Here is a 12,165-nt window from a genome sequence, read left to right on the forward strand (position 1 = left end):
CTTATTCCTCAATTGCAAGCACCACCATGAGCTCAGCCTGTCCATGGTAATGTTGGGAAGTTTCCTTCATTTCCGCCGTTGGAACCATGCATCTTTTTAATTTCCATTTGAATGATAGTGTGATTAGTTCCTAGGAGGCCTATCTTCATCTATTTTAGTTTCCTGGAGCTGAGGATCCAGGCAGGTCTGCTGAATATGCACACTTAGGTTCCAAGTTTGTCTTCTAATATGCTCACGAAACTTCTAATGCCCTTCGTGGGAGCTTCCAAAAGACACTTAAGGGCTAAATTGATCCCTTATCCGTATGATAGGCTTGAATCCAACCTCACATTTTATAATCCAAGTAAGGTGAACCGAAAGTCATCCTATTCATGGCTTTCTATCTTATGCTAATGAAGTGAATTTATAGATACAAAAATCCCCTGTTTTGTTCAGAACCAGCCTGAATGGTTTATGAGAAATCTGAGAGAATCCCTACTGAATGTTAAATCACGTTGATGGTTAAGACTGAACCCAGATTTCTACCCACTATCAATTCTGCCTACAGATGTCCTAGGGAACGTTGGCTTATTTTAATTCCTCCTCCCTCTGCCTTCCTAGGGGTATTTATCACGTGCCGCTTGCGCTTGGCTCCTGTCTCCTTGTCATCCCCTGAGCCACTGGAATGGCTTTCTTAATCTCTTTGCCAGCGGTCTCTTTTCTTGTCTGTCTTCCATGTTTGTCTGATTTCGTTTTCTAAATCACAGCTCTGGTCATGCCACGACCCTACTCCAAATGCCTTGATTATTCTCCATTGCTTGTAAGATGAATTCCAAACTCACTGGCCACACGATGGGGAACTGTGCGCCACGTTAGTGAGAAGATGTCATAAAGGATTGATAGGGTTTGGATCTGTGTCAGGTGCCTTGAGGGGAGGGTTTGAAGAAGAAGGGCTTTCTCCTGGGTTGGCTGTTACCAGGAAGCAGGGGTAGTTGTGATTAGGTATCTTAATCGAGCTTGTCTAAAAGGAGGGAAGACCAGAGTGAGACTTAATACTGTAATTGATAAGAAAGCAGCAGTTACTCCGATGAGCCAGAATTGAGGGGGTGTTTGGTCATTTTTGTGGTTTAGACAAGGTTTGTGCATTTTTCTTTGTTTAGACGTGTTATGGAGTGGTCTTATTTTTGTCATCACTGTCACCATCACAGAGTGACCTCCTCTGATACTGATATTGTGTGAAATTACTTTCAACAGGAGAACATCAAGGCTTAGCTGTGAGTAACAGGCCAGCCCCTGGGTGTCAGGGACAGTTTCTGTCTTTCTCAGGATATAATTAATAATTGTTAAAAGATGAAAGTTGACTGGTACCTTATTTCCAAAATAGTTTCACGTAAGTATCTCATTTGTTGGACCTGGTACCATCAATGGTCCCCTCTTGGGTGGGCAGATCTGGGATCAGACTGCTGGCCTGGTCTCAAGCTTTAACCTCTCTCCTCATTAGCTGTTTAACCTCTCTGAGCCCCCGTTTCCTCATATATAGCATGGAGTGGAGCTAATAGTTGCTAACTCAAAAGAAGATAAATCAATAGAACCCTTGTAAGAAATCTAGTATAGTGCTTGGAGGGAGAAGGTGGAGTACAAAGGAACTCCAAATGAGGACAGGAGAGGAGGAAGTAAGAGAGAGGGACCAGCTGACTCTGGCCTTTGCCCCAAAGGGTAAAGCCTAACGATGTTTGGGCATGAGATTCACTAAGAAGGATCTGGGGCCCCGAAAGTGCCCCTGGTAAACATGCTATACCTAGGGGAATATGTACCCCCTCCTCTTATCCTGGAGACAAGCTCCTTGCACCACCAGCCAACTTCATCACTTCTGTGGGAGTTCTAAGATCTGTACTGAAAAAAATCCCACAAAATGAACCCTGGTCAAACAAATAAGGAATCCAAGGAAGAGGAAGAGAGAACACATCAGAACAATTGTGAACAAGAAGACAGTTACATTTATAGTCAAATGTGATTATTTTATAATTTCCTTTTTAAGAATCAACGTGGTCAATTTAAAATTAAGGAGGATTTTAGTGCTAGAAGAGGCTCAAGGAAGAGAGGAGGTTAGGAAGTAAAACAAGTATTTTTTTTCTTTGCATGAGTGAATGCTTGTGAAGTCCAGATATTGATAGAAAAAATAACTAATTGTGTGTTTATTATATGTTTAATTGTATTACATATACAAATAAGATATATAACCAAAACATTAGAAGAAAAAAAATAGAGATGAAAATTTGATCATCACCACAAAAGGCAGGAAAGAAGGTAGGAGTTTTATAAGCAACAAATTAGCAATCACAGAAAAGGTAGGTAGGCTAACTTTCCTTATCAAAAGAAAAGCTGTTGGATTGAGTAAAAAAGTAAAAATTTAGCTATATGCTACAACAAGACATATCTATAAAACAGAAGAGTTGGAAAATAAAGGTGTGGAACATATATCCATAAATGCTAATTAAAAAAGGCAGATATGGCAATATTAATGTGAGACAAAATTGAATTCAAGGTGGAAAGCATTCAGCAGGATAAATGATATTTTATGCCGATAAAATGTGTAATCCAAAAGATAATGTAAATTATAAATATCAATATAGATTTGAAATAATATATAAAACAAAACTGCCAAAGTCTGCAATATAGATTTATTTAATTTCCTTTTTATTTAACTAGGACATATGAAGCAAAAAAAATACATAAGAAATAGAAGATATGAATAACAATGACTTGGCATGATTGTATAGACATAGTAATGAAGTGTTGTACCTTGTATATGAAAAAATTTACAAATACTGACTTAACTTAACTGTCATTGGCCATGACTAAGGCCTCAAAGACTCTCAGTAAATTCCAAAAAATACCCCCAAATTCTAGAAAACCACCATTTCTAAGAAAAACTTAATACAACCAGAAATGAAGAAATTTTAAAGTTATCCACTTAAAATTTTTTTCTAATTACCTTTTAAAGTGACTATTAGGTTATAATCTGTCACCAGACTAGACTTACTGTGGTGATCATTTATTTCATAATGTATAAAAATATCAAATCACTATGTTGTATACCTTTAACTAATATAATATTGTATACTAATTATTATTCAATTAAAAAATAAATAAAAGAGTCAGGTTCCCTGGCAGGGTGGAAGGAGACTTTTAGGGTAAAAAAGTCAAAACCAAAATTGAAATTACTCTGGGATAAAAGAATATAAATTTTGAAGTATCCGACATTAAAATCTATGGAATGTGACTACAAACTTGTTTAGAAAATGTAGAGTTTTGAAAGCATCTGAGAGGTAAGGTAGATGATGAGTGTGGTGTCATGGAAATCAAGGCAGATGTGTTTCCAAAAGGAGAGACTCATCCATTCTCCATGGCTGCTGAAAGGTCAGCAGAGAGGACCAATGGACATGTTAGAAGGGAGACATTTGTGATGCGGACAGGAATGATCTGGGTGTGATGGGGGGTGGGTAGGGAGCCTGACTGGAATAGACTCAGGTCTAAGTGGAGATGTGGAAAGAGAGATGGCATTTAGCAACAACTCTTTTGAGGAATTTGGGAACAGTGACATGAGGCAATAACTGGATGAGGCTGTGGGATCAAGGGAGAGTTTTTTCAATTGGGCAGGAGGGGATTAATGCTTAGAGGAGGTAGGCTATCATTCTGAATTGCCACTTTCATATAACTAACTTTTGGTGTGTATTGCACGGCTTGGGCACTATTAAGCATGGTTTAAATATATGCATATATTTATAAGTACGTGTGCTAGAAAATAATTCTACAGTAGATCTATATCCTGGAAGAATACTCATACATGTGCACAAAAGATGTATATACCAGGATATTCAAACAAATAATTAAATATTCATCAGTAGGGGTGGTTGAATGTATTATTTTTTATCCATGTTGTAGAATGCTCTCCAGCTGACACAAGGAATAAGATAGCTATATAATAATATGGAAAAAAATCTCAAGGATGTTGTTAAGTGAAAAAAGCAATTTGCAGAACAAAATACTATGGTATCCTACTTATGAAAAAAAAAAACTCTATTGGTTAGGGTAGGAAAGGTTATGGTTAAAAAAAAAAACACCAAAATTTAAGTACATAATATAAAGAACAGGAAGTCTTTTTTTTTTTTTTTTAAAGAACAGGAAGTCTACCTTTCTTGTGGAATGATCCAAAAATAGTGTTTGAGTCAGCCTGATAGCTCTCCTCCCCAGGCATTAAGTAACTCAAACAAAGTGTGGTTTTGCCATCTTTAGCAGGTGGCTTTGTAATTGAGGCAGTGAGACTGTAACTAGGAACTCTGGGCTCCTTAGCATTATTCCACCTTCATTTCTTCATTATGATATGTCTGTGATTTTATGCTCACTGTGCCTGACTTCTACGCTAGCTCACCATTAGCTTAGCTTAGCTTGCTGCTGATGGAGAAGGCTGATGCCTTAGCTGATCAGAGATTTACGGCTCGGATGACATTCCAACCACAAGTGAGACCTGATGGCTACTTGGAACCATGTGATGGAGACAGTCGTCTCTGAAAATAGAAGACTGACACCTCCCCCGCACATAGCCCTTTCTTCTTTTCCCTATATCACCTCTGAGCAAAAACTGGGAAGTTGGGAGTTGGTTCTTAGGAACATGAGTCCACCTTGTCCCCGGGATTGCCAGCTTCTTCAATAAAGCTATCTTTCCTTTTGCCCAACACTTGTCTCTCAGAATTGGATTCTTGACTGATGAGCAGCTGAACCTGAGTTCAATAACCAATTTTTGGTGATGCCAGCCAGGAGATTCTTATCCCTGCAGCTCCTAGCCTCCTGTCTAGAAGGCCGGGAGTGTTTGGCTGGGACCAACAGGAAGCCTGCTGCTCATGGCTTGCTGCCCTGAGAGGGGGATTTTTTTTGCCAGTCTGACAGGTGTGAAGTGGAATCTTATTTTAGTCTGCACGTCCTCAGCCATTAGTGAGACTGAACATCTTTCCACATGGATATTGCTCATGAGAAGCAATCAAGTTTAGTGACTAAAAGCATGGAATCTGGAGCCAGGCTGCCTGAGTCTGATCTTGGCTTTGACATTTATTGGCTGTATGATCTTGAGCAAATTACTTCTATAAATTGGAGATTATAATAGCACCCTCACAAGGTTGTCATGAAATTTATATACATATATGTACATATATATATATGTGTGATTATTGTTTTTTATTTATTTATATATATATAATATATATATATAATTATTATTACATATATTATATATATATAACATTATATATATAACATTATTTTATATATATATAATGCGATTACCATACATAATAAGCAATATATGAGTCCTAAGTTGCTATATTTTTGTTCTTTTTATCATTACTATTAATTGGGTTTCTTTCCCTGTGAAATACATTTTTCTACCTTTTTGCCCATTGTTTTATTGGCTTGTCTTTTAAAAAATTGATTTACTAGACTCTTCATGTATTTTTCACACTAATCCTTCCATTATTTTTTCTTTGGTTGTAAATATTTTTTGTGGGTTGTCTTTTTATCTTATAGTGTCTCACCATTGCTCTTAATGTATTAAAACAAATAGATATAGTTATAAACTGTAAATGAAATAATATACTGTAGTGTTGGATATAAATATGAAATATGATAGACCTTCTCTCTCCTGGTAGTAGCTGATGTACATAAACCAGCAGAGCAGCTGTTTCTAAATCCCTCTTCAACACTAGAATCCAATCTTGCTTGTTTTTGCTGTCTCTTTTTTAAAATGAATATAAAGGGCATGTAATTAAGAGATACACTAGTCTGAACAGCAGAAACAAAATCACCTGGGCACCATCAGGTGGCCTTTGGGGCCCCATTTGACCTGTGGAGGCTTGTTTAGTTTTTGTTTTTCGGTCAGCATAGCGTTGGCCCACAGTGTTTCAAAAATTTTTAAGTAGTATTCAAGCTATTTCATATGAAAAGTGTCTTGCATTTTGGTTATACCTAGAAAAACAAGGACATCTGGCTATGCTGGCCTGTGTCCCTATGGGACAGTGAAGGTGTGGAACTGAGTGGCTGCTGACCCCTTTCCAGGGAGGATGACTCTCTAGTTTGTCACAGTCCTCTCTGCCCTCCCTGGTCTCCTGGATGCTGGCCTGCATGGCAGTTGTCATTTGCCATTGAGTCCCGCTCCCGTTGCCCTCCCTCGTGGCCCGCTTCACTCATTTAGGTCACTGTCCGCACCCTGGGTCATTGGCCTTCATGTGTCAGCTGACTGGAGGTGAGAGAAGGAACAGCTGCCTCACCCACTCCCAGCGAGACAGAGAGTCCCAGGGAGAGTTTGTAACTGGTATTTTTTCAGGGAGGGTACCTGCCGAATGATGATTATTTGCTTTCAAATTAGTAGTTGAACCTTTTTGTTGGCATGCCCTGGTGTGTCCTATCCCATTGCAAAATTGGCAGATGTGGGTAACCGAGTAGAGGACAGTGCAGAGCATCTCGAAGCCCTGGGGTGTGATGAGTGACAGGAGCTCCTACAGGTCTAAGTGAATGTTTCTAAATGGATTCTTTTTTGAAAATTTTTTTTTTAAAAAACTCTTGTTTATCTATTTTATATATGGTAGTGTATATCTGTTAATCCCTTACTCCCAATTTATTCCACTCTGCCTTGCCCTTTGGTAACCATAAGTTTGTTTTTTATGTAAACTGATTCTTCCTTGAACATTAAAAACCCTAGTTGTCTTTCTAAATATGATTTTTAAAGCCTTATAGGAATAATTGTCTTTGCGTTTCTGGCCTATTTCAATGAGCCAACAGACACACATTTCACTCTTTGCAGCCTCTCCTATACATTTTATCCTTTCCAAAAGGTCAAAAAATATTTTTGATTGATGAATCTCCATGGATAGATTAATATTCCATCACATTGCAATAAGACTAGCCCATCCCTTTCCTTCCCTGAATTTCTTATACTGCAGTTTTTCCTTCCAAACCCCCGTCCTCAAACTAGACATGATCTTGGTGATTCTGGGATAAATGACTATTCGTTTTTATACTCTGGGCCTAAGCAGCTCCTAGACCTGACATGAAAACAGCTTAAGGGTGAGCAGGTTCCTTCGCTTTCCCACGCTCTCCTCACCTGACCATGGTTCTGAAATAGCTCAGATGCCTAGCTTACTCCTTGAGAATTCTATTTTTCTCCTCTTCTTAGCCTCTCCTTCCAAGTTTGTTCTAGGGCCTGCCTCTAACCTGACAGCCAGAAGGAGGAAAATGTAAGAAGTGCCTGTGTGGGAAGTTTATTATTAGTTCGTTCTGGAAGTGGTGCACATCACTTCCTTCCTCATCCCATTGGTCAAAACTCAACCACATGGCCAACCTGAGCTGCAAGGGAGACCAGGGAAAGTAGTCAGGTTGTGTGACCAGAAGAGAACTTCCATTGTGATGGATATTTAGCTGTCTCTGCTACAACGGAGTTATGTCCAGGTGATGTCATCCTGAAGAGACTTTTTAGGATAATCCATAGGCATCGCCCTAAGAACAAGCAGGAAGGATGCTTAAGGCTCATAGAGTCAACTAACTCTTCAAAACCAGTCTGTTATTGGTAGCTCATCCTCAGTTGCTCTATAGAGAATGAAAGAAGGGGTCCTGTATTTATATTGGGGTCAGCGTGATAAAGTGGGAGAGGATCACCCCCCTCAGTTGGTGGCAGAGTCACAGTGGTGACAAAGAGGGAGGAACCCCCAGGAAAAGGTGACTCAGTGCCAGAGTCCAGCATTCTTAGTCTTGTTGGAGTTCCCCTCCAGGAGATGTTCCTCCTCTCTGCCCTTCAAGGAGTTTCTATTTTCTTTTTATTAAATATGACCATAATTAAATACCAGGGTCCCAATCCAGCTCAGCCAATATACAGAAATTATTGTACTGATAGTAGAAAAATACCAGTTAGCCTGGTAACTTGGAGCTTCTTGTTCTCATAGCTAATCACCTGGGAGTAATCCCCATTCTGCACAGGACCCCACTTGTATACCCCCAGACAGTCCTGTGGCCCTGTCATCATGATTTGATCTGTGGCGTGAGTGGGGCAGTGGTCATTGGCACAAGGGCTGTGGTTGGGGGCTGGCTACGCACCCAGCTAAGTGCTTGGCATTGGAACACAATGCGGAGCCGCCCGTCTACTTGGTCTGAAGCCCCTTATGTGCTGATCACGGTGTTTCTTTCTCACTGCTTTTTCTCCCATGGTCTGCTCTTAGCTAAGGGTTTTCAGAAATCTCATCCAAACTTCTGGCAACCCTCTTCTTTTCACACTTGACTGATGACTTCATAAAGCCCCAGACATTGGGGCAGCTTCCAGACTCTGCAGCCTTCATTAGTCTCCTTGACTGTCCCGGGCCAGATAAGCAATCCTAGACACATGGGAAGGCTGCTCGGCTCGGCGGTGGGAGCCTCCCATTTCTCAGGGTTCTGTCTGTCGCTTAACTTAGCTCTACCTTTCCCAGCTCAGGCTTCCGACCTTGTTCAAGTGCCATGTTCTCCCTAAGTAATTATTTGAAGTGATGTTGGCATCTCTGTTTAATTTCCAGTTCCTTGTTTTGGTTTCCACCCCCACTGGATACCATGTGCTTTTACTACACCATTTGTGTTTCTGTTGATGCCCAGGCCCTAAGAGCTTGATAAATGAGATCTTAGCATTAGGCCTAAAGTATTCAGGGGAAGCAGAGGGGTGATGGGAGGAAGGAGGCAGGAGGGGAGCAGGCTGCAAGGGTCTGGTGCAATGGAAGTCAGGCCTCGCTGAGGTGTTTGGTTGTGGATATGCAGTAAGAGGATCAAAATCCCACAGATTACCTGGGGAGAGGTCAGAGGCGTAGAAATTCATCAATGGTGGGCAGAATGGAGCTGTCATTAAAGTAAGGGCTAGGAAGCAATTCCAGCATCCTATGCTGGATGTATGTGAGAGGAGAAACCAGGCTGAGGGTTTGGATTTTTAAGGGAAAAACAAAGAACTTATTAAAACAGAGGACATGTCTAGGCCCAGCTTTCACAGTCTCTCAGAGCTAAAAATATGCCAGAAATACAGACCGGAACTGGCAGCCCCTCTTACCTCCCACAGAAAGTGCAAATCAAATGCAAAGGAGTGTGTGTGTGTGTGTGTGTGTGTGTGTGTGTGTGTGTGTGTTTGTGTTTGTGTGTCTGTGTGGAGGAAGAGGGTCCATTTCTGCTTTCAGAATTCCAAAGGGGTCCACGCCCCATCAATGATTAAGAGTTACTGGATTAGCAGCTCTGTGAATCCTGAGAGTAGTCAGAGCCAGGAGGGCAGGAAGATGACCTGAAGAGAGACCCCTGAAGGGTGAGGGGCCGAATGTGGCCCCAGCGTGGGATGAGTGAGGTGTTGTAGGGGAGTGGTGTTCCACAGCCCTACAGTGAAGTCTGGGTGTCAAGCTTTAAACGTTCAGATGGGAAAGTTAGGGCCCCATTCTGGGGTATCTGAGGGGGCATTTATCTCCATGTCAGAGGACACGAAGCAGAAAAAAACTGAAATCATACGTTCACATTCCGCAAACCTGGTAGTATATTTGTCAGGCGATGAAATGCAGACTTGCCATAGCATTTTGTTTTGATTGTCTGCTCCACCATGTTCTCCCACTCACCTCTCCTTCTCTACCTGGGACACTTTCCGTCATCACCCAATAAAAGTCCAGGCTAGTATCCAGAGGCACAATAAAGAATGATATTTCTGCTTTTACGAAGGCACTAACACCTCTTTGTGTTCCTGCTAGCAAAAATGCTGAGTTCTTGAGAAGACTGGACACAGAGCTGCCAAGCAGAAGTACCTGTCAAGTTGCTCCTTGCGTAAGTGGTGTGTCATGCCGGGTGCCATCTGGCAATTTCTAAAGAGGTGTTTAGTTGGGGAGGGAGGGTATAGTTCAGTGGTAGAGTGCATGCCTGGCATGCACGAGGTCCTGGGTTCAATCCCCAGTACTGCATCATAAATAAATAAATAAAACCCTAATTACCTACTGCCCCCAAATAAATCAAAATAAAAATCTGGAATTGTTTTAACAATGCTCAAAAAAAGAAAGAAAAAACCACAAAGAGGTGTTTAGTGAATGAAATTAAGGCCATAGAGTGACCTGTATAGAATTTTGGAACTAAAGGCAGGTGACTGGAGCTGAAACTTTGACCTTAACTATTGTCTCAGCTGTAAAATGATGCTTCTACTTGGAGCCTACATTACAGACACTGGGACCAAACGTCAGCCTCTGAAAAGTCTTTAATATCACCCAGTCATCCATTCATCTATCCATCCTCCAGCTTTTTATGTTATACAAATGCATACAATTTCTGCCTGGAAGGACCTTAGTCAAAGAAAGGAGAGAACTAGCTATAAAGCAAAGGGGTGAGTGTAGTGCATCTAGCAATTAGAAAGCTGAGCTTAAAAGATGAGTCAGAAGAGATCATTCCAGGCGTCAGGAATTAATTATCCCATGGAAGCAAGAATTAAGGTACCATGGCAAGAAAAAGCCTGGCTGTGTTAGGAATGAGTTTTGTGGAGCTGCAGTCTAGAAGGGCAAGCTAGGAGGTGGGAGCTATGAGGGACAGTTTGGGCGGGATGGTTTCTTGTGTGGGCTGTCTTGGGTACCACAGGATGTGTGGCATTCCTGACTCCTGGGCACAGAATGCTAGTAGCATCCTCCACACATTGAGACGTCCAGACGTCCAGAGATGCCCCATCCAGGAGGCTGGTGGTACTCCTGGTAGAACACCGCTGTGGACATTCACCTGCCACAGTGGAGAACTTGAACCTCGTTCCGTGGGTACAGAAGGTACTGAAAAGTTTTAAACAGGGAAGTTTCCTGATCAGATATGCCATTTAGCTGATCACACTGGTAACCACGTGAAGCATGGAACTAAAGGAACACAGAGGCCTCTAGGAGGCTTCTGTATGATTCTCGAGGAGGAGTCATGGAGACTTGAAGTAGGTCAGTGGGTGAGAGGGTGGAGATGAGTGTTCAGAACAGAGAACCATGGAGAAGCTGAAACTGGCAGGGCTTGGTTATTGTCTGGCTAATTGGGGGCAAGAAAGTAAGTGTCATTAAGGATGACTCTGGGAAAGGGTTGTAGTTGAAAGAAAAGATCGGTTTAAGTTTTAAAGTCTTAGCTTTTCTGGGTTTAGGCAGGTAAATGCTAAGTTGTTTGAGAAGCCGGATCTGCAGCCCTTTTCTCTTTGGTGACCACTTTTTAAAATGTCAGGAGGACATTATGACTCTCCTTAGGAAACGGTCATTCCAGTCTTATCTACAAATGTCTAAGTGCTCCTTTTTTCTCCCCCTTCTAATGTGGTGTTCCAAGGTCCAGATTTGGTACTGTGGGCCCCACAAGTCATATCAAATCCATCATCCCTCTCCCCACATCCCAGGTCACTGGGGGAAGGAGTTGAGAAGCTGTAGGTGGTAGAATTAAATCAGACAGATGCCTTTAAGTGTTGACTTTTTTAAAGCACATGAGGCACATGGATAAAAATGAAAGCCAACTGCCCCAAGTGTTCAGAGCGGTGGGAGTGAGAGGATATGGCCAGAAAGGGAAGGGCTAGAGAGCGGTGCTTCCAAACATTGATGGGCACACGGATCACCCGTGGACCGTGCCCTGGTTCAGGCAGGAGAGCTGCTCCTTGACGTCTGTCTGGGGAGCTTTTGCAGGTGGGGGGAGTCGGATGGCTTTACCACCTGGGTGTTTGGCTGGCAGGATGGTCTTGACTTCTGTTTGAGGGCTTCTCGAATCCTGTGGTTGAAACACCTGGTGGAACTAGGTATACCCGCTCTATTGATTTTGGCTCATTTCTTCAACTTAACAAGATCATCCTGCATTTTAATCTTGTCGTCCAAGGCATTAGTAATGACTCCCAGAGCTGCATTTTCTGTGGATTGATTAGTGCATGAGTCATAAGATCCTCAGAGCTATTAATAGAAAATACGGAGCGAGATTGGACCCAGGATGGCTCCTTACCGAACCACATTCAATAGCTGCTCCCATTTTGACACCAAGCAATTAATAATTGGTGGGTGTTCAATATACTTTAGTGACTTTTTACCCATATTGTATTCTTCCCATGCTGTCTAATCCATATGCGTGGAATTCCTCAGAGACTGCACTGCAGAATCATTTGTAATGCTTTCGGAA

General features: G+C 41.7%; 1 protein-coding gene across 5 annotated transcripts in view; it reads left to right on the forward strand.

The window, feature by feature from the left end:
• The window catches only part of EPSTI1 (epithelial stromal interaction 1), a 78,144-nt gene that overhangs the window by 35,181 nt on the left and 30,798 nt on the right, over positions 1-12,165 (forward strand). For all 5 annotated transcript variants that reach the window (XM_074378224.1, XM_010973264.3, XM_010973267.3 and 2 more), the window contains exon 7: positions 9,765-9,837. In XM_074378224.1, the coding sequence (XP_074234325.1) occupies positions 9,765-9,837 (73 nt within the window). The remainder of the gene's footprint in view (positions 1-9,764; positions 9,838-12,165) is intronic.

Source organism: Camelus bactrianus, chromosome 14 (assembly GCF_048773025.1).
Source record: "Camelus bactrianus isolate YW-2024 breed Bactrian camel chromosome 14, ASM4877302v1, whole genome shotgun sequence".
Lineage (NCBI taxonomy): Eukaryota > Metazoa > Chordata > Mammalia > Artiodactyla > Camelidae > Camelus > Camelus bactrianus.